The sequence below is a fragment of the Anoplopoma fimbria genome, chromosome 5 (genome assembly GCF_027596085.1).
Source record: "Anoplopoma fimbria isolate UVic2021 breed Golden Eagle Sablefish chromosome 5, Afim_UVic_2022, whole genome shotgun sequence".
Taxonomy (NCBI): Eukaryota; Metazoa; Chordata; class Actinopteri; order Perciformes; family Anoplopomatidae; genus Anoplopoma; species Anoplopoma fimbria.
In genome coordinates this window covers 10,099,711-10,125,947 of record NC_072453.1, presented here as the reverse complement: position 1 = coordinate 10,125,947, position 26,237 = coordinate 10,099,711, and the positions used below count along the sequence as shown (strand labels likewise).

Genomic DNA, 26,237 nt, shown 5'->3' with positions numbered 1-26,237 from the left:
ATTACAGTCTTTCTCAGTAAAAAAAACAGCACAACTGTATGATATATATTTCGGCACATTATTACAAAGTTCAACTCAAAGGGAAATTACTGTGGTTGCCAGAACTGCATGAAACAAAGTATTTTATCTGTTGTTTCAGACGGATTCATATATTTTACATACTCTGCATGCTTTGTTTTTATAAGATCCCTCATTTATTTGCCTTGCATGTGTTGTTTTATGAGCCTCGGTGTTTCATGTCTTAATAGTACTTTACAATGTCGTAAAAGGGTGTACTGACTAATGTTTCTACTTGTATTAATATTCTCTTTCCTTTTATTATTGTTTCCCTGCATGCTTGTGAATGATAAATAATGAATAACTTTGTAATTTTAATCTTATATTCTTGTTTTTAGAGCGACTTTGTAACATCTGTCCAGGTACAACAGATGAAAAGAAGCCTCTTTGCTAATGCTGGAACATTTACAGTGATGTTTTTATAAATGTGCACTATCCCTGCCATAATAATCAAACTTTGTTCGTCTGGCAGCAGCAGGTGAAACAAAGGTCAACATGGAAAGCAAACATGATACCTGTTGGTTTTCCTGTGAAAAGGTGTGTCGTTATTAATGTGCTGGATCATGACCACACCTGTGCAGGTGTGTGGAGGCGGATCAGAAGACTTCCTTGAACATTTCAATCCTTCACGTGTTGAGCTGCAGGTCTTCACATAAAGCACCAGAGAAAACCCTGCAGACTGAATGGAAATGAGAAAGAGAAGAAGGAGGATTTAAAGATTTTTAGGAGAAGGACAAGAGGTGAAAATGAATTCAGATCTTGGAGCCACAGAGGCAGATTCCTCCTGGGGGACACCTGGAAGTGCTGAACCAGTTCAGAGCTCAGACCACCAGATCCAGGACCAGGAGCTAAATCAGGTGCCGGTTTGGGCCCCTAGTGGAAGGCGTCTGATCTCCGGTCTGCTGGGTCTGAACATGGTGCTGCTGGGAACGGCGCTGGTGGCCGGGCAGGCTTTCAACCCCAAGGGCCTGAAGCACCAGGAGCCCCAGGTCTTCATGCTGCTGCTGATGGGGGTCAGTCTGGTCTGGATGCTGTGGTACCTGCTCTGGGCCAGGAAGCAGCCCGGCATCTGCCCGCATAAAGACCACCACGCCGGGGGGATCACTGTCACCGGTGAGCTCCAGTGTTTTCTGACTAAATATACGATATTTATTTGCTTCAGTGTTCTGATATATTGATTTATTCCCTCTCCTGCTCTCCAGTCGTCCTCATGCTGTTTGCAGCGTTCAGTCTGCTGCTGTGTTTCTTCAGGGTTGGGTATTTGATCAACATGAGGGAGTGTAAACCTGCTGCTAAAGTGATCTCTCCGTTCATAGAGGCACCTTTTCTCGCGCTGCAGGTAAAAAGATTTATGTTCTACAGGTTCTACAAGAGGTGCTGGAACAAGAGCAAAGAAAAGAGAAGAAAGAAAGATGTTGAGCTACATTTGATGAAACTTTAACCCTTGTGAAGTCACAGACTTTATCAAGCGTATTCTCGTCTGGTGAAAAATCAGTTGTAATAAAGTAATTTATTGTGAAATATTAAAGGTAAGTCTTGGTAAATAATTTACAAAACGTATATTTTAAGAAAAAAATCTCGAGAACATTTTTTTTTTAAGAGAAGCATGCTTCTGATTTGTTTATGATTAGTAGAATAACAACAATAGCTAGAATTTTCCTAACACAAAGAACCATAACTGGTCACCTGACTATCATGTAATAGTAGTCTCAAAATAAACAGGGCATTATCATTTTAGATGTACTTTGATTAACACAAAAAGAAAAAGACAATTTTTTTTTAAAATTTCAGTACATTCATTGGACGTTAAATTATCTAGAAGAATAAAAGCTTCCAAACTCAAATCACAAACAAACAAACGTCCAATAATCTTAAAAATACCTTAATAACCCCATAATCTCTACAATCTACCCGTAAACTAAAACCCAGATCTGTGTAACAAAATAACAGACTTACCAGAGGTTTCAACTCATCTCATGGTCTTCATCAGTGAGTGGAATAGGCTCAACAAAAAGTTGAATTTCATGCGTAAAAATTCAATAAAAAGTGCAAAATTAAGGGACAGACAGCTGGAATAAACTTTACTTTATGAAAACTATTACTTACTAATGTGAGAGCTGGTAGATGAGTTATATATAAAAGGTTATTAGATATAAAATCAGCACTTTGCATAAACAAAAAAAGCCTTTGACTCTAACAGGTTTAGGCTCCCTCACACTTAAGTTCAACCTTTTTTTCTGCAGCATTTTGACAGTGCATTATAAAATATATGAATCTTTAAATGCATACTCTTTGTGTTTATTCAAATGACTGAATAGCTGTTTATTCTTCTGCAGACGTATTTGCTGTGGGCTCACTCCAAAGACTGCATCCACAGACACAAGATAATCACCAGGTGCATCTTACATATCTTTTATACATTTTCCACATATTAATTAATTGTCATCTATAGCTTCAGCTGATTCTTATTGTAGTATTTGTTGTTTCTCGTGTTTATATATTTGTGCTGCAGGTCCGGTCTGATGCTGATCCTCTCGGCCGACCTGCTGCTGTGGCTGAACGCGGTGACGGAGGACACCATCCACGAGGAGATCGAGTTAGAAAGTGAAGACGGGCTCGACTTCAGCAACACAAACTCATCTGAAGCAGAAAACTCTGATGTAGCAGGTACTTAAACTTCACAGGTATAAATACAACCTATGCCTTGTACTGTAAATATACTACAGGAAAAAACTTTGTTATTTATCCACTGATCTATTTAGAGATCTTGGTCTTCTTTTCTTCCATAACACATGGAAAGAAAACGTTTATTTTACTTCTTTGTCTATTTGCGTCTGTAGATTTCTCCTAAATTCACCAAAAGTTTAAACATAACACTTCAGAAAACTTGTGATACAAAAAAGAATTGCCTTAGTGTCAGTAATCAACTGGTGAAGTTTCATAATGATATCTATTAGTTATTTTTGTTACCCTATTCACCTGTAGTGTCTTCTAAATGTATGTCATTTTACAAAACACATCTTTAAAGGCCGTTTCTCTAAATTAGTTTTTTCTCAGACTCTGATCCAGAAATCTCCACTTCAGTAGCTCTTACATACACCACACTTTAGAGTTTCATTCCTATCTATATTCTGAAGGTTTGTACAGAGGGGTCTGTTCATATTTCATTCATATCCTGATTTATACAACATTATATTTCTAAAAACATGGAGAAAATTGGCTATTGACAGTATTTTCTTTTTATGGATTGATATAAAGAGATTCCCTCTGTAAAAACCTTTGACTCTAATATGTCAATGAAATGAAACAATATTGTTGAACCTGGATTTATCTAAGTCAGATTAATGTTCAATGTTTCAATGAAACATGAACATTTGCACATATTTGATAAGATAATGCCTAATTTGCATATTTAAACACAACATTTTTAGAAAACTTGTAATACAAAAAAGAATTGTCTTAAAGTAAGTAATCAACTGGGGAAGTTTCACTGTGATATATGTTAGTTTATTTATTTTCCCGCCTCCAGGTTTCATGAACTCGACCTTCTGTCAGTGCAGTGCGAGTGCAGCCTGCCTCACCTTCAGGAAAGGCTTCGAGATCCTCTACCCCTTCAACATGGAGTTCTACCTGATGGCCGGCTGCATGGTCTACGTGATGTGGAAGAACGTGGGCCGCGGGATGAGTCCGGCTCACCAGCACCACTCCACCCAGAAGCTCACCCTCCGCGTGGTGTACCAGGGCGGCGTCGTGTTCGGCCTCGTGTTTGGCGCCCTGGTGCTCGCGGCGGGCGTGGTCGTCTTCATCCTCTACCAGGTCTGGGTGAGCCAGCGGCGGCTTCGCCTCACTGCCTTCCTCATCTTCTATGGCTACCACTTGGCCGTCATGCCCATCATGTCCTTGTGCTCGCTGGTGGGGATGCTGGTCCACAGGTTGGAGAGGAGGGCGAACGAGGAAGGGCACAACCCGACTCGTAGCCTGGACGTGACGCTGCTGGTGGCGGCGGCGCTGGGCCAGCTCGCCCTGTCGTACTTCTCCCTGGTGGCGGCCCTGGCGGTTGGGACCGGTGGGCCCTTGGGCGACCTTGACCTGTCCTACTCCCTCCTCAGCCTCCTGGAGCTCATCCTCCAGAACATCTTCATCATCGAGGGCCTCCACCGACACCCGAACCTGCTCACCAAGAAGAAAGAGAGGCAGCGGAGCAGGATATTCAAGGTACCTGAATGTCATGTTAGTGTTCTGTAAACTGGAGTCAGTCATTAAAAATCATAAACTGCTCCACAGCTAAAGAAAAAGGTTGCAGTGCCAATAGAAGAAGAGAGGAAGACTGATATTTCACTCCTGGATGGGAACACACCAACTGCTGCCAAAGAGCATGATGGGAAAAACCCCTGGACCAAAAGAGCGACACAAGAAATCTGTTCTTTCCTCATCCTGTCTAACATTATGGTAATATCCTGTGTTTATCATCTGATTTATGCAGCAATAAAAGCTTCTTTCTGCATTCATAATACGCCCGTGTCCCCTCCTCTTGCAGCTGTGGGTCATCCCTGCGTTCGGAGTCCACCCGCAGTTCGAGAACGGCCTCGGGAAACAGTTTTTCGGCTTCTCGGCCTGGTTCGTTCTGGTGAACTTGGGTCAGCCGCTCAGCGTTTTCTACAGGATGCACTCAGTGGGAGCGCTAATGGAGCTGCTCATCTCTGCGTGACACCGGCGGAGGACGGACTACATGACTGTTAAAGTAGATTATGGAGAAAATGTAAAACTTGGTACACGTTTTATAAATTATTTGGTTTATACAGGATGAGGAGATCCCACTGAGGCTGTTTTTCATGGTTTGTTCCAATGAGGCGACAAACTTCTGCAAAGTGAAGTCAATGCTTCATGTCTTAAATCTGCATTCTCTCTACTGTCCATCAGGGGGCGACTCCTCTGGTTGTATAGAAGTCTATGAGAAAATGACTCTACTTCTCTCTTGATTTATTCCCTCAGTAAACATTGTAAACATGAGTTTATGGTCTCAATCTCTAGTTTCAAGTCTTCTTCAATACAGCATGATGTTCATTTAGTAAATTATGGTCCATTTAGAGTCAAATAGACCATAAAGCAGGGTATGATTTAGGGCGGGGCTACATCCCTTTACTGTTTCAACATGACAATGCTTCCGAGAACAAAGACAGCTCCATAAATAAATGTTTTTTACAGTTTGGTGTGAAAGAAGTATGTTTACTGGAACTCGAAGTGAATAAACTAATGTTCAATAAATGTCACATTTCCTTGTTAAGTCAAATTTAATGACCATTTGGCATCGCTCATATTACAGGTTGTATTTGATACACAGTAACAAATGCTTTGACACATTTAGACATTCTTGTCTGAACCCTGAAATTTGTCGGGAAGAATGAAGTTCATGATCTTTGCTGCTTGTTTTTCTTTAAATATCCCAACAAAGCGGTGAAATGTTCCTCCGATCACAGTTCAGGTTTGAAGAAGTTTTAAAAAAAACACATCAGATCTCATTGTTGGTGAGTTTGTGAAGAGAACAAAGTCAACAGCCGCTCTAAATCCTCTGGATCTCAAAGAGCCGTATGTCCGTGTCGTACCAGATTGGAGGATCCACGTTGCTACGGCAACAAGAGAGGAAAAATAAGTCATTGTTAAAAACTTAAACCAGGATTTAATCAAACCAGACCAGGTTGAAAATATAATATATTTATCATATAACATGTAAAATAAACAATGTGCTGGTGTTCAGTGTGTTTTACCGTAAGTAGATGACGCCCCACATGTAGGTTCGGAACCACATGGCGGTGCCGGCGTTGGCCTGGTACTTCCTGATGAGGATGGGATGAGGGACGGGCAGCAGGCCGACCAGCGTACCGTGATGAAGGAACTTCAGGATTTCTGACTCGTCTGTCAAACCCCTGAGGACGATGACAACACGAGTTAATCTGAATGATTAAAGCTGCACAAAATCAATATTTATATCTGAAAGTGACAGTGAGGAACTTTTAACTAACCACAGAACCACAGAAGGTAACTGTGATATTTGTAATATATTGTGCCCCATTTAACACCTAACAAATAAATCATATAGTCTATTTGCTTCTGAGATATGAAGTTTTATAATCTCTTACTTGTCGATGCAAATCTTCTCCACCTGAGGCACCAGCACCTGTAACAGCCGCATGATGGTCTGTAGAGGGAGTTTGGTCTTCCATGACGACACCTGATGGAGGATCAACAAAAAGATGGAGAGTAAAAATAAAGAACGGAGGATAAAAACATAACGGTAGATAAAATACTTCTACTCACCCAGTCTGTGCTGGCGCTCCAGGCCGCCGATGACGACACACTCGACAACCGACTCCTCGCTGCCTCTGACTCTGCGAGGGAGACCTTTCAAAATAAACGCATGGGAGTCACTATAACTGCAGACAGAAGTAGAGAGTGAGACAGATGTGAAGGTTTGATTGTTTTTACCTCGTGGTCTCTCTCTGAGTTGGACTCCGTGTCGCTGACTGCAGCTTCAGCGCTGGAGTCAGCAGGCGTCTGTGTGGAGTTTAAGTGAGGAACAGTGACCATCGTACCGTCCAAGCTCACCTGGGACTTCTCTGTTATCTTATCGATTCCTGAAGGAGGCAGAATCGTTTTTTTAATATGACAATATTTCTTGCTATCGCTATTTTTTTAATAAGCCGTTTTATTAGGCATTAAATAGTTGACTTTTTTCTTTACAGGGCTTGTATAGAGGCAATAAAGTAGTCCCTGAATATATGACATAAGTTTACAGATCATTTCAATCCCTCCTTAGCATTGCGGAAGTTGGTTTATGGCGTTTTGTCGCTTACACCTACCGTCTATGTAAATATCTATGAAGAATTTTGATTCTTCATAGATCATTTTGTTTGTACGCCCTCTGGTGTTTCAGAGAATAACGCAGCGCACAGCACAGCGAGTATAAACGCCTCTGTACACACTTTTATCTGTGGAGGCTCATCCGAGTATAAACAAAGCTTTAGTGTATAATTATTCGTACCTGGAGTTGCCGCTAAACTGGCTTTGAGCATTCCAGGCTCAGCAGGACCAGCAGGTCTGGAGCCCTCCATGGTCTCCGTCTCTGTAGAGTTGCTCCTGGAGATCCCAGACTTCTTCTTCCTCTGCAGCGCCTTCTGAATGGACGCTGCGTCGGACGTCAGGTTGGCCAGCTGGTGGAAAACGTTTCTCTTCCTGATGATGGCGTACACCAGGTTGCAGTTACCTGTGAGGGAGATTTTCAGTTGGCGGGTGGAGGAGAACAGCACCGTAACTTTTGTTTATTTGACTTCACTTTGTCTCGCATTCTCACCATCAAACTGATACTGGATAATGTTGTTGAAGACCTCCAGCAGGAAGAAGACCAGGTGGTGGTTCTGTCGGGAGGAGAAGAGGAACCAGGGCGTGGAGAAGGCCTCCAGCAGGTGGAGCAGCTTGTTGGCCGCCAACATGGACAGGCTCTTCAGATAAGGAGAAACTGTTGGAGGGCAGGAAACAGAGGCTCTAAAACACTCTTATATTCATCCACAAGAGAGCGACATTTCACTAAAGACACTCACTGTTCACTATTATTGTGAGCAGGCAGTCAAACAGAGGCTGCAGCCGCTGGTGTCCACCGGTGATGATCTTATGGAAGATCTAAACATGAGCAAGTAAAAGGAATATTTATGTATTTATTCACGGAATATCAGAAAATACAACAAAGGGGAAAGATATTTACAGGAAATGTCACAACAGCATTAGAGCTCCACTCATTCTTGCAAGGTTTTTAAAGAAAGAATATAAAATATTCATCACCAATATGAGCAGGTCAGCGTGGGTTCCTGTGAAGACGGGTATGTCCATCGGGACACGGAGAGCATACGGCTTGTTCAGACGAACTCCAAAGTTTCTCTCTCCGCTCAGCAGCAGGAGGATGAACACGCCGATGTGCATGAGGCCCACACGAGCTGCAGACGCACAAAACAAAAAACATTCATTTGGGAGGTTTTCAATAATGATTTATGAGAGTTAACATCTCAAAACGTGTGCACAAACAGGATTATAATTAATAAGCGTGACTCACACTGATCTGCTCTGACATCGTTCAGGCTGAAGAGGATGGGAACCAGAACGTCCAACACGTCGCTGCTCTTCAGCACGAAGAACAGGAATTTCTAAAAGACACACAAACACAACTAAGTTTGCTAGCTCACATAACAAGCATGTGTTTGAAAGTTCAGATTCCAAATATGGTTTGTTTAAAAGGGACAGTTCACCACAAAATAAAAAAATACATATTTGTCCTCCGCCCTGTAGTGCTATTTATCAATCTAGATAGTTTTGGTGTGATTTGCAGAGAGTTGGAGACTCTATAAAGAACATACTTCCTCGGTTGAGTAACTATATTTTGAAACAAAGCTGCATCCGAAAACATTTTTTAAGTCACGCCGCTAGAATTGAAAGAAACTAGACTTCTCTTTCTTAATTGCTTGTAGCTTCAGGGTTTCATTAGAGGTTTCATTCGCAGAAAAACCGAGCTCCACACCTTGTTGAAGTCACAGAACTTCCAGAAGAGGATCAGTAGCTCCTGATGGAACTGGATCCTCTTGCTGGAATGAGGCAGGTAAGTCTGGACCAGAGGATTGTTCATCAGTCGAGCCAGACCTTTCAGGATGAAGCTCAAGTCCTGATGAACAAAACATAACACGCACTTCAACATCCCACCGTATCATCTTATATTTAATGCTAAACGGTTTCGCTTTATTTCACCTCTTCTCTGTGTATCCTGGAGAGATAATTCACAAAGAGGTTATCCGGTCCAGCTGGCTGAAAAATAGACAAGAGAGGATTTTAAATGCTGGATAAGCGTCAGTGTTTTATTATAATAATAAAAAATAAACTCCCTCTCACCTCCTGTTCCTCCACAGCGGAGGCCGAGGTGTCGAGGGCCTGCAGGGCGGCGCTGGCGGCCGACCCGGCCTCGTGCTCCAGGGTCACGATGAGGATCTGGACCGCCTGCTCCACCAGCTGCTCCCGGTGGTCGGAGAACAGCAGGTGGTTGTACGGGATGCCGTACCCGACGGGGTCGTAGGCACACACCACGTTGAGCAGGGAGGTGAACAGAGGCAGGGCGTGTCTGGAAGAGAAAGAGGACAGGAGGTCGAGGGGGTCATATCTTCAACAGTGTAGTTTAATACATAACAGGTGCACATGCAAGATTGCAATTTTCCACTGGGGACTTTGCACAATCTTATTTTTGTCGCCCTCTTTTTTTTTTATTTGTTACATTTTATTTATTTTCCTCTTAAAGTCCAGCCACAACAGTCCTGAAAATAAGTACTGTGAACTTAATTTTGCATATAATACTTGTGTTTACAGTTAATATTCTCCTCAACTAGAATGGTTGTATGTCTCTGTAAAACAGTCAAGTTGCAGTTTACACCCATGTCTATCCAAAAACTCATCACTTCTTAATTTTATCCTATTAGATGTTTGTGAGAAAATTGTCATAAAAAAAAAAAAAAACGAGATCACAGTAACCTTTGAACCCCCAAATCTAATAATTTCATCCTTGAGTACAGGTGGATCTTTATGCAAAATTTGAAAGAATTCCCTCCAGGTGTTAAGATATCGCGGACGGACGGACAACTACAGCTGTCACCAGCATGGAGGCATAAAAATGCTGATAAAGCACAGTCCTCTTTGTAGTAAAAGATGCAAATACAATTTTACATTCAGGAAGTATCTCTTTAGGAAGTAATAGTCAAGAGGATTTTAGGGACACATGTTTGTGTTACCTGTTTTCTGAGGAGCAGAAGAAGGACACCCACGGATTGAGGTTCCTCTTCTCAGAGGACGGAGGAAGGTACATGGCCTCGGACAGACAGGTGAGCAGCAACTTCAGCAGCTCCGTCCTGAACGAACAGGAACACAGGACGGACAGATGTTACTAGAAAGGTTACTAGATATCACACACAGTTATTTATACTACAGCCAGACCAACATATCTGCAATAAGATGATATCACTCATTTGTGTTTATAGCTCAGGCAGCAACCTCCAGTTCTGAAAAGCGAAGCCAATGGTTCATGTCTTTAAGCTGCATTCTCTCTACTGTCCATCAGGGGGCGACTCCTCTGGTTGTATAGAAGTCTATGAGAAAATTACTCTACTTCTCTCTTGATTTATTCCCTCAGTAAACATTGTAAACATGAGTTTATGGTCTCAATCTCTAGTTTCAAGTCTTCTTCAATACAGCATGATGTTCATTTAGTAAATTATGCTCCATTTAGAGTCAAACAGACCATAAAGCAGGGTATGCTTAGGGCGGGGCTACACACTGATTGACAGTTCTCTACCAGAGATGTATACGGCGTCTCTACGTCACTCCTCCTCAGTCCTAATATGGTCACTTCCTGTTCACTGGTTGCAAAAAAACAAGATAGCGACGACCTAATCCCCACAATCCCAGCTTCAAAACGCACCACAAACCAATGGGTAACGTCATGGCAACTACGTCTATTTCTTATATACAGTCTATAGTTTCTAATTCATACCTCCCACACTGAATTTGTTATTTCACGTCTCACCTGTTGAGGTCGTGGACGTAGTTGAGAGGAGGTGACTGAGCGAAGCCGACCCCGGCCTCCCAGATGTACTCACAGCTGTCTATGGATCGGATGTCCTCGGCCGAGTCCTGCAGCAGAGAACGAAAAAGACAGGTTGTCATGGAGACGACTGACGGGTGTAGGTGGCTAAAAGAGCACCTGATGCATTTCATGAAGGTTAATTAAAACAAGGACAAAACTGTAAAGAAATGAAATGTTATCAACCAAAACAAACAAAAGTATTATTTACTTTTATATTCAGTTAATCTTAATTAACAGACTTCTCATTCAGCGATTGGAGACACATTGATATTTATTCTGCAGAGCATTCTTCAGTTACAGTAATATTTGTTCACACCTACTTCCACCATGTGATTCAACAAGTGGACTAAGCTGACAGTATCTGCATGTGACACCTCAGCACCGATAACTACAGCGTCATGAATAGATCTGACGAGGTGCTGCCATTGTTCTTCATAAGTGAACTGACAGCAAAGGGCACCGTGCCACACAAAGAAACAAACCCATTGATTTTAGCTCCTGACTCCCTGAAAAGCACCATCTTTGTCAAAAGTTGTATCACTTTTTACTAAAAAGTCTCAAATGGTTTCATTTGAATGATTTTATAGCTTCGAAGAGATAAAAAGAATCCTGTACATTAGCTTTCTCTCCAGCTTTATTAGGAGGTCTGGATACTCTGGCTGTAACCCACTGGGCAAACTTTGGATGTTTAATGTCTATGTTATATATAACTGTGGTTTAAACACCATCTAAAGGACCAGATTCCATTCCACTGAGGGTTGGGGTCAGATTACTGAAAGGGCTAACGTTTCTCTTTGGGAGCAAAACTACCCCAGAGATGCAAATTTACCACAAAGAGACACAAAACAACCAAAAAGAGACAGAATCCGACCACAAACAGATGCAAATTGTCTGAAAGGCACTCATAATGACACCAAGAAAGAGACATATTCCAACCATAACAGAGACACAAATAATATTCACAAATAAAAGAAAAAACACCACATATACTCAAAAAATCTACAGAGATGCAAATCAACGAAACCAACTTAAAACAACTACCAAGGGGGCTCAATACGTCCACAAAGGGATGCAAAATGACCTAAAAGAGGCAGAATACGACCTCTAAGAGACACAAAATGTCTACAAATTGATCCAAAACACCTACAAATAGATGTAAAACGACCAATTAGATGTTTTGTTTAATCTGTGGCTATCGTTCTTATGTAGGACGGACGTGGCCCTGTTACATGTCTGTGTTCAGGGGCCCATTCTCTCATAATCTGTGCATGCTGAGGGGGAAGTTTTTTTAGATTAACTCGTGTGAACTGACCCTTTACTGACCCTGGGAAGCGAAAGCTCAAATCTGAGATGTTTCCACGTACATGCATGCTTCACAGGCCACAGACAGCCGACGGTCATTTTCCACCTCCGTCATCAAAGGCTTCTCTGACAGAAAACATTTCCTGGAGGCGTCTGTGAGCTGTGATCATGTTAAAGGACCTGCAGAACAGCCACGTTTCCGTCACCTCCCATCATGCTCTGCAGCACCACATATTTGCTCAAAGTGACGGAGACGTGTCCACCCTGTCCTCCTCAGCCCAGTTGACAAACACGGCCACTCCTCCCTCTGTCCGTCTCCTGTGGAGTAACTCATTAACTCCAGCTAGTGCCTGAGAAAGGTTGTGTGAAGGAGATAACGGCGCTAAGTGGCACCGAACGCCACAGGGGAAGAACAACAACAGGGACCTTTATGTTATTGACACTGGAGCTTTAAGGGCTAAAACTAAGTAAACACAGAGTCAAAGAAAGCTGGTTTTCTTCTTATGTGGAAAGACTCAGGGTGTTGTTAGCCTAGCTTAGCATAAAGACTGGAGGCAGGTCGGAACAGCTAGCTTTTGCTGACTCTATCTAAAATTAAAAAACACTAACTTCTAATCTCAAAGACTGTTACATTTACAGATTATATTTTTTTTGTATTCTTATTTTTTATTTTATTCTATTTTTATTTAAATTTTATTGTATAATATGTGTATTTATTATCTGTTTCTGTGTAGTTGAGCTGCTGCAACACCTGAATTTCCCCCATGGGGATCAATAAAGGAATATAATAATAATGATAATAATAATAATAATAATAATAATAATAATAATAATAATATATGAATTATTGATTATATGGAAGTTATTCAGTCTCTAGTCTGATATCAGTCATGACAGAGCTTTTGTAAAAGGTAAAAAAGTGCCACTAAACTAAAGGACGACTAATGTTCTAGTGAGGATGTTAAGTTGTCTCATTTTTTCACTTTTTTAAGACACATAAAAGCTTCTAGATTCACCATAAAGTTATTTACTGACCTATTTTATATCGTAGAACAAAATCCCTTATTGTTGTGTGAATTGACACATTGACTGAAGGAAGGAAAGTGCAAAAATTGGTGACTCATTTCTGGGTTTCAGGACTCATTCTTGCAGCTCAATGTTGCAGGTGTTTTGCTCCAGCTGCATTGTGGGATAACAAGGCCTCAGCTGAAAGTCTGCCTTTCATAATAATGGTTAATTCAGTGTAATGTAGACGGGCGGTGGACTCACCTGGTTGTTCTTCTTGTGGCTCTGAGCCGTGAAATCTGGACAGAAGAGCAGGTCGGCGATGGCGAGCAGCAAGGATTCAGCCAGCGGCCGAGCTTCATCTTCATCGCCGTCTTCGTCCAAACGCTGGAAGATCAAGAGACGAGTTAGTGGACGTCACATTTGACACTAAGAACATAATTGTTTGTGTACAGATTAAAGGTGGATTTAGATACGTTTTAGTTGACAGGCTAGCTGTTTCCCTCTGCTTCCAGTCTTTGTGCTAAGCTAACTGGCTGCAGCTACATATGTACCATACAGACATTAAAGTGGTATCATTCTTCTAATTTAATGCTCAGTAAGAAATCGAGAAACTATTTATTTAAACATGATGCAATTAAATATATAATTTGGATTTTATGCTATATTACAGATGTTTCTGTTATTGTGTCAACACCCTGCATGCATCGGCCATGAAGAGAAGCTGAGTTTCAATGAAAATGTCGGGTTTCATTGGTTTCTTCTCTGCAGAAACAGAAACTGAATTAACCACAAACAACACATTAGTCTGCTCCATCTGCTGCAGATCTGCGTTTCACTCCAGTTCCACACTTTAATTAAGGGACATTCAATCCCTCTTTAATTCAACCGCTGGCCAGGAGGAGGAGGAGGAGGGAGGGGGGAGATACAATATGGGCAGTGTTTGGACCCCCGACGACCAGGTAACCAGAGAACCAGCAGCCGTGAGGAGGAAGAGGGGAGGGGGGGGGGAGGTTTTTAGACAGTGTGCTCGACAGCAGAAGTCTCATTTTACAGATTCTGCTCTGAGAATCACGGATCACTTCTAACCGCTGTGGATTATCATACCGGCTAATCTCAAAAGGGCCTTAAATCCTCTCAGAGCTGAGAGGCTGCTGACGGATTAAACTCTAAAACTGTCTGCAGACCGACGGGATTCAACCTCTGTCATAAATATCATACTACTTGTATTTAAAAAACAGCAAAGATGCAAAAATAAGGCTTTTTTTCATGTGTCAGTTCACTAAAATAATGAGTTTGGGTTGTAGTTTCAAAGGAGGTTTCTGCCAATTAATATTTAAAGGTGACCTCTGGAGTTTTTCTTCAGGCTAAAGATGGTGCTAAACATCAGCATGTTAGCATCGTCACTGTGAGCAAGACTTGTTTTATCACAGTTGTAATCCCCATTATGTTTTTATTTTTAGTTTATAGCTTGCGGAATAAAAATGTGTTGCTGTTTTTGTGATTTTGGTTTAAATTGTTTCCTTTGTTTTGCCAAAGGAAATGTCAACACAGTGATTTCATTATCCACTTTGTTCTCACATTTAACTGAAAATAGCTCTTTAAATGACTTCCTGTCAACTAAATAGTTAAAACAGTAATTTAGTTAATGGGACTGGAGAAGAAAGAGACGCCTTCAGGTGTTACAGTAAAGTACAACTAAAACATGCACACACGCACGCACGCACACGCACACGCACGCACACACACACACACACACAGACAGAGGCTGGTTTGTAATTTAACTTGTAGAAACGGGGAATTATTGCTTCCTTGATGCATTCCTTTCTTATTACAGTTCACTCTTTCACCAGCTTCAATGTGAAATAATTAACGAACATCCGCTGAAGCAGTTTGAACCCTGAAGACTTTCTGAGTGTCGTAGCTTCACACTCACAACAGAAACAATATAATGTTAAAGTTATAAAGAGTGTTTCTGCTCCACTATACTTTCTCTAGCAGATCTGGTGTCAGATTCGTACCCCGGACCTTCCGGCTCCCGGCACCGTGGACCAGAAGAAGCCTCTCCAGTCGGCGTCCTCGAAGATGTACGGCAGGATGCGGGTCAGCAGACGGGTGCAGTTCAGAACCGTCTGACGCTCTTTCTCTGACGGGCAGCCGGAGTCGGCACCCTGAACCAACCGCTCCACCGCCTGGAGGGAAGAACAGGAGAACAACACTTATTGATGCTTTAAAGTCAGATTTCTACACATTTATGATAGAAATTACAAATTTATTCAGTTTTTTTATCCTGTTTCTCCTGAACCACCGACAGAAATCATGCTGCACATCTCCAAAATGTAATTCTAACTCTAAAAAGATAAGTGACAACGTACTTCTGAGGAAATCCAGCGAGAATGATGAGCGGAAATGTCTTAACCCATAAAGGAATATGTAATTCTCTTTGTTTTAATTTCAAAATATTATTTATACCTTCATTTGAGAATTATTAAAAATCAAAAACTACAGGCAAAAACTTTGTTTTTCTTATAATATATATACTTAACGATCTTGGTCTATTTTTCCTCCATAACACATCTGCTTTCAGACTAGTGGAAATAAAACATCAAAATACACATTTAGGTGTTTATTTTACTACTCTGACGTCTGTAGATTTATAAATTCCAATTAGATAATGCCTCATTTTATATTTAAAGAAAACATTTCAAAATAAAATAATTTGTCATAATGTAAGTTATTAACTGGGAAGTTTCATGGACATATCTAGTAGTTAATAAAAAACATTACCCTATTCATCTGTAACACAAGCATATGAAAAATAACTTTGTCCATATATAAAAGTCTGAAACTGGATTCTTTTCCACTGAAATCAGGAACTTTCCGATCAAAGAAAAAGGTAAAGATGATGTAGGACGTTGATACGAAAACATTCTGAAGCAGCTTCTTTATCTCAACTATAAATCTGTTCCTTTATGCAAGAAGACTCGAATCTCCCGTCTCTTCTGTTATTTAAATCCAGGTCTACAAAAAAGTGTCTTACTCAAATGACCTTTGACCTTTACAAAACACTGTAACGTTTAAAGTGTGGGAACAACAAACAGCAGCATTCCTTTGACTCTGACTGTCTCCAGGATGGAGAACGAGACACTGAAGCACCGCGTCCCACAGACTGACCCCCCCTCCCATGACTGCAGGTCACCTTGTAGCAGAGGGTTGCCAGGTTGGACGGAGACTCCTCCCTCACAGCTCTGATCTCGGCCGCCGGCACCAGAGCGAAGACGTCCTGGACAGTGGTGGAGGTGTCCGCCCAGAACTGATCCCAGAAGGCATCGTCTGAGGCTTCTACGGGCTGCAGGAGGGGACACACAGTACGTCTGTGTAAATGTGTGTGTGTGTGTGTGTGTGTGTGTGTGTGTGTGTGTGTGTGTGTGTGTGTGTGTGTTTAAGTTGACTGAGACTGGAGAGTCATCACCTCAGACTACAACAACCTACAAAAGGTCTAACTCATAATGACCACAAAGAGACATACAACACCTACAAAGAGACACACAACGAATACAAAGAGACAGAAAAAACTACCAAGAGACACAAAACAACTACAGAGATACAACATTTCTACAAATTAAATATTAAACAACCTCAACGATACACAAAATGACCACAAAACAACTACAAAGAGACACACAACGAATACAAAGAGACAGAAAAAAACTACCAAGAGACACAAAGAGACATAAAACTACAGAGATGCATAACAACAACAGACAAAAAACAACTACAGAGATACAACATATCTACAAATTAAATATTAAAACAACCACTAAAATACACAAAATTACCACAAAACAACTACAAAGAGACACAAATGAACACAAAGAGACACAAATGACTACAAAGAAACATACAACTTCATATTAGAGATTCATAACAACAAGAGACACAAAACACCTACAAGGAAACTCACTAAAACCCACTTTAAGGCAACATCTAATGATCATTTTCATTACCAATTAATCTGCCAGTTATTTCCCTGATTAGTCGTCATCTTAAATAGTCAACAAATACTGAAAAGTGCCCAAAGTGACATCTTTAAATGTCTTGTTTTAGTCCAAAAAACAAAAGATATCCAAGTTAACTATCACATAAAAAATATCAAATGTTTAGCTTAAAAATGTCAATAACGATTAATCGATTATCAGAATACTGAAACAGGCTGTAGAGCAGTGACTGTAGTTTATAATCAAACTTCATCTAGTTAGTTCCACCTTAAATGCACCTGCTAGGTAGACACATTTCTGAAGCCTGCAGGGAAACTAATGTAATGTCTCAATTCAAACGTTACATGATCAAGTTATTTAAGGATCATTTTACAAAATGAACAAGAATATGAATGATTCAGATTATCCAAAAGGCCAAAATGAGTATTTACAGCCTCTTGAACAGCACAAATATTGAGAAAAATAGGAGAGAAAACAGGTGATATATTTGTGTTTTGAGTGAAAATCCTTATTTATGAACTGACTGCAGTGTTTTTCTTCTTTTCCTCTCCACTTAGTGTCTTATTTGCAGCAGTATAATCTACCATCTGGCGCTCCAACTTTATCTCCACAGGCTCAATTTAAAACCACAAACGCACAAACCGACGCACGTTTCTATGTCATTAAATAGTTTAGTTGTAAAGAACCGACCTGTGTTTTGGTCGTGAGCTGAATCACCGCTTTCCTGAAGTGAAGTTTGGTGTCTGCGTTTCCCATGTTTGAGTCTCAAAGCACCTCCTGCTCGTTTGGATCCGCGGTAACGCCGCGTCGCACTGAAGGAGGATAATCTCATCCAAAGCGCTGCGCTCCTGATGCGTTCAGGCACTGGTTGGAAAACTCAAGCTTCATGAGATTGTGCGTCAAAAAAACTGTTTATAGTGTTGTTGTTTTTTTTATCTTGTAACAGAGGTGATTCTTTGGGGATGTGAAGAGAAGAAGATCAAACAATATGATGCTGTTTTGTGCTGCAAAAGTGAAACAAATAGGAGAAAAATGTAAATTGTATGAGGATTTTTTCAAAGATTAAAAACAAAAACAAAAAAGATCTAGACTATGACTTCCAAAACAAAATAAAAATAAATCAAATAATAAAAATAAAAACACACACAGCTCCGGAACAATACTACAGCTTTATACAAAGTCATAACTACTACTACTACTACTACTACTACTATAATAATAATAATAATAATAATAATAATAATAAGAAGAAGAAGAAGAAGAAGAAGAAGAAGAAGAAGAAGAAGAAGAAGAAGAAGAAAAAGAGGAATAATTATAATAATAACAACAAGAATGCTGGTAATAATACACTTTTATGGGGAACCTTTGAAAACAAAATTACAACTTGTTTACATGGGAAGAAACTCAATTAAACAATCAGTAATAAATACAACATGTAAAGATAATTAAATCAAATTAAAACCAAAATAACAAAATTAAGGAAAAAAACAGTAAAATTAAGAAATGAAACTGCTAAAACATATTGGAAATGGGAACTTTGGGCTAACTTTTTTTTTAAACAATTTATTACTGCTTATGCAATAAATACCTATAATAATATTTTTTTATAGGTTTGCACAAGAAACGTAAAAATTCCGACGGCCCATAAACGTAGCATAAAACCAAGCAGGATCCAGACTAATACTTCCGGGATCTTAAAGTACATATTTGCTTTCATTCACGTAGTTCATTGGATTAAAGAGCCTCAATTTACATTCATGACGACAATGATTCAGATGCAGGTATTAAGACTGAAAAACAAATATCATCATCATCATCATCATCATCATCATCATCATCATCATCATCATCATCATCATCACCATCATCATAATAAAACATGTTATCAGAATGAGATCAAGTAAATGGTAGTTTTATTATTTATTATTCTTATACATAAATACAGATTTATATTAAAAAAGTGGATGAACACGTCATGATACTTCAGGAACAATCAGGATAAATGAGCTCCAGTGTTCACAGAGCAACAGTGACATCTAGTGAGTTCATCAGACATTTCATCACAAAACAGAACAATATATTAGTTCTGAGTAATGAGGACATGTCAAATCAAATGTGCCACTCTGCAAATCTATAATTATGGTCAACTATCCTCATCATGAGGAAAAGTAGTTTATTCCATGCAAACTAAAATAATTCAACAATCCAATAGCAGCCCGGACTAGAAGAGCGTAAGTCTTAAAGGGCAAAAAAGCACATTAAAGCACATTCTTCCACTTGATTTCTTTCGTGAATTCTACTGAATATGAAACATTTTACTTTTCAGGATTCACTTTTGCAATGAGAATAAAATAAAATAAAAATACAACATGGCTCATACAGTTCTGATGACTTCTAAAAGCATAGACTGTATATAAGAAGTGGATGTTGACGTCATTATGTCTCTTATTGGTTTGTGGACTGATGTTTTAAAGCTTTGAGTTAGGCGTTTTTGCAACCAATGAACAGGAAGTGACCATATTAGGAACGAGGAGGAGTGATGTAGAGACGCTGTATACTTCTCTGGTAGAGACCTGTCAATCACTGTGTAGCCCCGCCCTACAGCATACCCTGCTTTATGGTCTATTTGACTCTAAATGGACCATCATTTACTAAATGAACATCATGCTGTATTGAAGAAGACTTGAAACTAGAGATTGAGACCATAAACTCATGTTTACAATGTTTACTGAGGGAATAAATCAAGAGAGAAGTAGAGTCATTTTCTCATAGACTTCTATACAACCAGAGGAGTCGCCCCCTGATGGACATTAGAGAGAATGCAGGTCTGCTTCAACGGAGAATGTTATCATGTGTGTGTTTACTCTACTGGTGTCTTGTATCGAATACATAAAACAGAAAAAGAGCTTCACCATGTTGGCATTTAAAAATACGCTTTAAATTAGAAAAGTTTGAACATCTTTGACCTAAAACATTGTGTTTTTCCACCTCATTGTTTTTTTTCAATGGTAGAAAAATATGTTGAAAGATGAGAAGTAGTTTCAACATCATATAACAATGAATTGTGACTTTATGTCATGTGGTCTATATTGGTACATCGTTACCAAACTGGTGCTGTTGTGGTGTCACTGGTGAGACACTGTGAGGTGTCACAGGGTGTGGACGCCAACATGGTGTCCACACAGTCATAAACATACTTCACCAGGATCCATTATTATTATTTATTATTATTATTATTGATCAACATTCATTTTAAACCAAAATCTGTAAACTTCTCCATAAAAACAGCTGCAGGTCCGATCCGACTGCTCAGCTTCCAGCATTCCAGCGTCATTGTTTCGCTTCCTTGGGATCACTGGATTAAAAGCATTACTCATCCAGTTGCAAGAAGCAGATGTTTCTTCACACCAAATAAAGTCGGCAGGCCTGTCGAAGAGCCCCTCAGCCAATCAGGACGCTCCCTCCTCCTTGCACACCGCATACAAAACAGAGTCCACCCTGAGGAGGTTTCCATACAGCTCTCTGCAGGCCTGCTCATGCTGTTTTGGATTAAAAAATCTGTGCAGCAATAACCTGTATAACTATGAAAGGTTTTGTTTTAATCAGCATTCTGGCGGCTCTGACGGCCTCTGAAGCAGTAAGAACATCTTTATTTCCTTTCTACTGAAATGTTGCATTCAATTTAATGATATTTATGATATTTATTTTGTAATTTTCTAGGGCTTATCGAGAGAAAGAAGACAGCATGAGTTTTCTGGTTTCTCTTTCCCCCACTCCTCTTCTTCGTCCTCTTCGTTCTCCTCCTCCTTTGAAGGTACAGGTGAGAAACTCATCAATGCTCTCTGTTGCTGCACATAAACATCAGGCTCTATTGAAGTGTGATATTTTATCTGTCGTACAGGAGAGATGTGTCTGAATGGAGGCAGCTCCGTCCCGTCCCTGACTTCTGGTGAACACATGTTCTGTTTGTGTAACGACGGTTTTGAGGGGATTCGATGTGAAAAAGGTGAGAAGGCTGAGCTAATAAAACCGAAATGCATTCATCTTTATTCCACATGTTTTTAAAACTGAGAGCTCCCTGTTGTTCCTGCAGTGAAAGGTGCTGACTGCTTCGAGGGAATGGGACTCTACTACAGAGGGACACAGTCCAAATCAGAGAGCGGACGGATATGTGTGGAGTGGGATTCAGACACCAGATGGCGGTTCATGTCTTCAGATGTCCATTCAGGGAGGCACAACTACTGCAGGTAAGCTGCTACAACTCTTATCTTTCCATTTACATCAATGGATTTGAATTTAAAGTCTGTAGCTCAGGTGATAGAGTGATTCTGATCCTCGCTCAGTCATGAACACCCCTCAACACGAACCTGCAAAAGGCCCCACCACCTCTTCTGAATGCGACCAAGACACACAGATTATAGTTGTTCAGCCTCTTTTTGCTGTTGCTTTGTGTCTCTTTGCTGTCGTTGCATCTCTCTGTGGTTGAGTGTTTCATTTTGGTCATTATGAGTCTCTTTGTTGTTGTTTTGCAACGCTTTGTAGTAGTTATAGTCTTTTTGTAGTTGTTTTGTGTCTCTTTATAGTCGTTATGCATCTCTTTTTAGTTGCTTTGTGTCTATTTTTCTAGTCCTATTAAGTTGCATTGTGGGTTTCTTGGTCATTTTGTAGTTGTTTTGTGTCTCTTTCTGGTCATTTTGATTTTTTTCTCTTTATAGTTGATTTGAGTCTCTCTGTCGTCGTTTTGCATCGCTTTGTAGTTGCTTTGTTCATTTTGTAGTTGTTTTGTGTCTCTTTCTATTTTTTTTCTTTGAAGTCGTTACGCATCTCTCTTTGGTTTTGTGTCACTTTGTAGTCCTTTTGATTTGCTTTATATTTGATTTGTGTCTCTTTTTCTAGTCCTAAATTGCTTTGTCTTTGTTTTGGTCATTTTGTGTCTCTTTGTAGTTGTTAAGTGTCTTTTTGTAGTTGTTTTGTGTCTCTTTGTTCTAGTTTTGGTCTCTGTCTGGTCATTTTGATTTGCTTTATATTTGATTTGTGTCTCTTTGCAGCTGTTTGGATCTCCTTACAGTTATTTTGGTATCTTTTGTTAGTCATTTTCTGTGAGTTTTTTTTGGTTTTGGGTTATGGTTAGCCTCTTTTCATAGTTGTTGAGTCTCATATTGAAGCCCCACCATCGTCTTGAAGTTCAGGTGTTTCCTCTCAACTGGAACTTTAAGGTGTTAACATCCACATCAGATTTACTGAGTGGGAATCCTAGCCAATATAAAACACCTCAAACAACAAGTCCTGTACTTTTCACCAATACGGACGTAAACAGCCAAAAACAATTTAATATAGCCTGAAAATGTGGTTTTCATTAATACTTAATTATCCATTATATTATATGATTTTCTAGATGTGCAACATTTAAGTTTGATTTTGGAAATGTTTTCTAATATAGAAACTTTTCATTTCAGATCCAAAGTTCTGGAGTGCAAAGCCAAAAGCAAAAACAAAAATATCTTTATAGTCACATGTTGTTTAGTTTGATGGATTTGATGTGTTTTTATTCAGAAACCTTCTCTACAAACGGCGTCCGTGGTGTTTGGTGTGGGAAAACCAGCAGCTGGTTTGGGAGTATTGTCGTATTCCACGTTGTGTTATTGAGTCGTGTAAGTACACTCTCTCTCTAAAGTCTTCCAATAAAATCAGAGCTAAATTACATGTTTCATCCGTGTTTAACACTCTTTAACCTTGTAGTTCCAGACCTGCCATTGCCTGAGCCACAGCCAGGTAACTTCCTGCTTTACTGAACTCACTGTTTCACATTTTCATGCATTGTTTTCCCCTTTGATTGCTTTGAACTTGGTTTTAACCCCCAGCTGCAGAGTTGACATGTGGCCAACGCTCCAGGAGAAAGCAGACGAAGATCGTGGGAGGAACAGTTGCCACTGTGGAATCCCACCCGTGGGTCGCTGCCATATTCCGGCGCAGCAAATCCCAGAAAAAGGTTTTCCTCTGCGGGGGGAGTCTGATCTCGGCCTGCTGGGTCCTCACAGCTGCCCACTGCTTCCCTGGCGGGTAGGAAGTGAGATCACATCCTGTAACAGAGGCAGGTGCTGAGAAATGAACGTGACAGCTCGTTGACTGGACTTTTCCATTAATTTGTGTTTTTAGTTCCCACGCCAAACACCGCCGCTTCTCCGTCATCCTGGGGAAGGATGTCATGAATGAGACGGACCCGACTGTGGAGCAAACGTTCAGGGTGGAAGAAATCATCCTCCATGATGGGTTCGACAACAGTGAGGGGAACTACAACAACGACATCGGTACGAACATGGATGCATTACTGAAAGGGCCGCTCACCCAAAGAGACGCCTTCAGAGAAGAGACTCCAAATGACGACAAAGACACATAAAAGTACCACAGAGAGACACAAAGACACTTCAAAGAGACACAAAACAACTACAAAGAGACTCCAAATGACAACAAAGACACATAAAAGACCACAAAGAGACACAAAGCCACTTCAAAGAGACTCAAAACAACTACAAAGAGACTCCAAATGACGACAAATACACATAAACACCCACAAAGAGACGCAAAGCCACTTTAAGGACCACAAAGAAATACAAAAGACTACAAAGAGAAACCAAGAGAAATAAAGCAATTACAAAAATACACAAAACAACTACAAAAAGACGCAAAACTACTACGATGACACAAAAGTTGCTAAACATCTACAAAAAAGGGACAAAACATCCTGAGACAATTTTTTTTTTACAAAAAGACGCAAAACGACTACAATGTGATACAAAATAACCACGAAGAGAGACAAAAAACTACTTCATAGAGACAAAAAAACTACCATGATTAAGATTAAAACAATTACAAAGTGACATAAAACCCTAGAGAGATGTGTAACGACATAAAGAGCCAAAAATGAAGAGACTCAAAATGACCCCAAAGAGACAAAAAACATCCACAAAGAGACTCAATACAACTAAAAAAAGACTACAATGACAAAAACAAAATTACCACATAGAGACAATAAAAATAAGAGAAGCAAAACGACTACGAAATGGGGCAAAATATCCCCACATAAAAAATAAAAAACATAACAGAATGACACAAAACCACAGAGAGAGAGTAACGATTCAAAGAGACACAAAACCACAACAGAAAGAGGCCAAAAACTTTTAAAGTCTGTGTGTTTTCAGATGATTCAGTATTGATGACATGATTAAATCAAAGCATTTATTCCTTGATTAATGTTTTTTGCAGCTCTTCTGAAGCTGAAGGCCAAATATGGGAAATGTTCAGAGGAGAGCGACTCGGTGAGGACCGTTTGTCTGCCGCCGCCTCAACAGAAACTCCAGCCGGGAGTCACATGTGAGATCGCCGGATACGGGAAAGAGAATCAAAGTGAGCAAAGTCCTCTGAGTAATGTTATCTTATGTATATTGTTGCCTCATAGTTGGAGGCAGACTACTAAAACATGAACACAGGAGCCTAAAATACATTAAAGTATATGTTCAGAGGTGTCCACATACTTCTGGCCATTTAGTGTATAACTTTGCACTTAAGTCATTTTTTATGCTGGGTGTCTTTCTCACCATTAAACTGTACGCGGTAAAGTTATTGCCAGGAGTGTTAATATACTTAACATATGAGGTAAGTCCTGCATTTTAAGTTTTGCTAAAAAGAAAAGTGTCCAAATATAAGTGTAAGTCAATAAGGAAAACTTTGTATCTGCAGTTGAAAATGGAGAGAAGGGAACAAGGAATAAAATAAGAGAAGACAGAAGGAAACAAGACAGATAGAAGGAGAAAGGAAAATGAAACAAGAAGGATGTGAGAAAGGAGGTATTTAAAAAAGGAAAGGTGAAAAGTAAAGGAAATAGGAAATGTCTTCACAGGAAACAACTTAGTTAGTTTTAGTCAATAAAACTACGTGGTTATTTTTAGGAAAGCATAGTGCTTTGGTGTTACTGAAGTAATAAAGTGACAATTAAATCAATGTTAACTTCACAAAGTGTCAACGGCCTCCCTGGCCTTCACCTACAAAATGTCACTTAAAGAGACACTTACATGGAAAAAACTCAAAATGAAAACAAAGAAAGATAAAATGAATACAAAGAGGCACTAAAAAGACTACAAAGAGAACCAAAGCAATAACAAAGTGACTCAAAACAATTGCAAAGAGATGCAAAATGACCACAAAGAAAGGTAAAATTAATACAAAGGGACACAAAAAGACCACAAATAGAAGAAAAGCAATTACAAGGAGACTCAAAACAACAAACAATGAACACAAAAAATACAGAAAAAACATCTACAAAAAGACACAAACAACTATAACTATGAAGACACCAAAAATGACCACATAGAGAAAAAAAGTAGTTGCTAAACGACTAGAAAAAAAGACAAAACATCCAGAAACAAAAAATAAATACAGAGAGGCGTTAACAATGAGACACGAAATGACGACAAGAAAAACAAATAAAAGAAGATGCAAAACTACCACGAAAAGGGACAAAACATCGTTCACACACGACACGAACTGTGGTCTCCTGGGTGAGAGAACCGTGCATTGATTGTTTCTCAGGTAAAGCTATGAACGCTGTACGAAGCAGTCTGAGTCGAGCAAGAAAATGTAAAACCAGCCACTTAAAACTGCTCTTAAACAGCACTAAAGTGAATGTAATTTGTTTCTACCTGTAATCATATGGGTTTTTTTACAAGCCATAATGAGTTGTACAGAATTTCTAACTGCTTTTTCTTCTCTGCAGGTTTGTGGTACAAGTCTCAGTTCCTCAGAGAGGCTCAGGTGAACCTCCTCGCCGACGACGTGTGCCGACACCAGGACTATTATGCAAACATGATCAGCGATAACATGTTTTGCGCCAGTGTTCCCGACTGGAGCCAGGACGCCTGCGAGGTATTCATGACAAGTCCAAACTCGATCTCGGTTTCCACGGATCAGTTGGCTGATTTCCCTTCATGCCTCTCTCTCTCTCTCTCTCTCACACACAGGGAGACTCTGGAGGGCCTCTGGTGTGCGAGGTCGGCGACAGGCTCTTCCTGTTCGGGGTCGTCAGCTGGGGCGAAGGTTGCGCGAAGAAGAATCGACCCGGCGTGTACACCACAGTGACCAACTACAACGGGTGGATAGAGGAGAAGACGGGGCTGTCATCCATCACTAAAGGATCCATGTTTCCCCAGAAGTGA

General features: G+C 40.1%; 3 protein-coding genes across 3 annotated transcripts; 2 read left to right on the top strand and 1 right to left on the bottom strand.

Annotated features, from left to right (window-relative positions):
* The first annotated feature begins 794 nt into the window (after positions 1–794).
* On the top strand, positions 795–4,765 carry LOC129091707 (proton channel OTOP3-like). Its single transcript, XM_054599404.1, has 7 exons — positions 795–1,170; positions 1,260–1,396; positions 2,394–2,452; positions 2,570–2,724; positions 3,587–4,272; positions 4,342–4,506; positions 4,595–4,765. The coding sequence occupies exons 1-7, from the start codon at positions 804–806 to the stop codon at positions 4,763–4,765; spliced, it is 1,740 nt and encodes a 579-aa protein (XP_054455379.1). The 5' UTR covers positions 795–803.
* A 571-nt stretch (positions 4,766–5,336) lies between these two features.
* hid1b (HID1 domain containing b) lies at positions 5,337–17,909 on the bottom strand. Its single transcript, XM_054599037.1, has 19 exons — positions 17,719–17,909; positions 16,230–16,379; positions 15,052–15,222; positions 13,295–13,417; positions 10,664–10,770; positions 9,873–9,989; positions 8,986–9,211; positions 8,845–8,901; positions 8,621–8,761; positions 8,159–8,249; positions 7,891–8,042; positions 7,653–7,731; positions 7,406–7,570; positions 7,097–7,318; positions 6,541–6,689; positions 6,373–6,456; positions 6,195–6,286; positions 5,823–5,981; positions 5,337–5,681 (listed from the first exon to the last, which is right to left on the bottom strand). Exons 1-19 carry the CDS (start codon positions 17,782–17,784, stop codon positions 5,618–5,620), a joined length of 2,415 nt encoding a protein of 804 aa, XP_054455012.1. The 5' UTR covers positions 17,785–17,909; the 3' UTR covers positions 5,337–5,617.
* A 1,922-nt stretch (positions 17,910–19,831) lies between these two features.
* Positions 19,832–26,237, top strand: plaub (plasminogen activator, urokinase b). Its single transcript, XM_054599496.1, has 12 exons — positions 19,832–19,853; positions 20,595–20,662; positions 20,749–20,848; positions 20,930–21,034; positions 21,122–21,275; positions 22,582–22,741; positions 22,797–22,800; positions 22,890–23,088; positions 23,185–23,336; positions 24,292–24,432; positions 25,799–25,947; positions 26,043–26,237. Exons 1-12 carry the CDS (start codon positions 19,832–19,834, stop codon positions 26,235–26,237), a joined length of 1,449 nt encoding a protein of 482 aa, XP_054455471.1.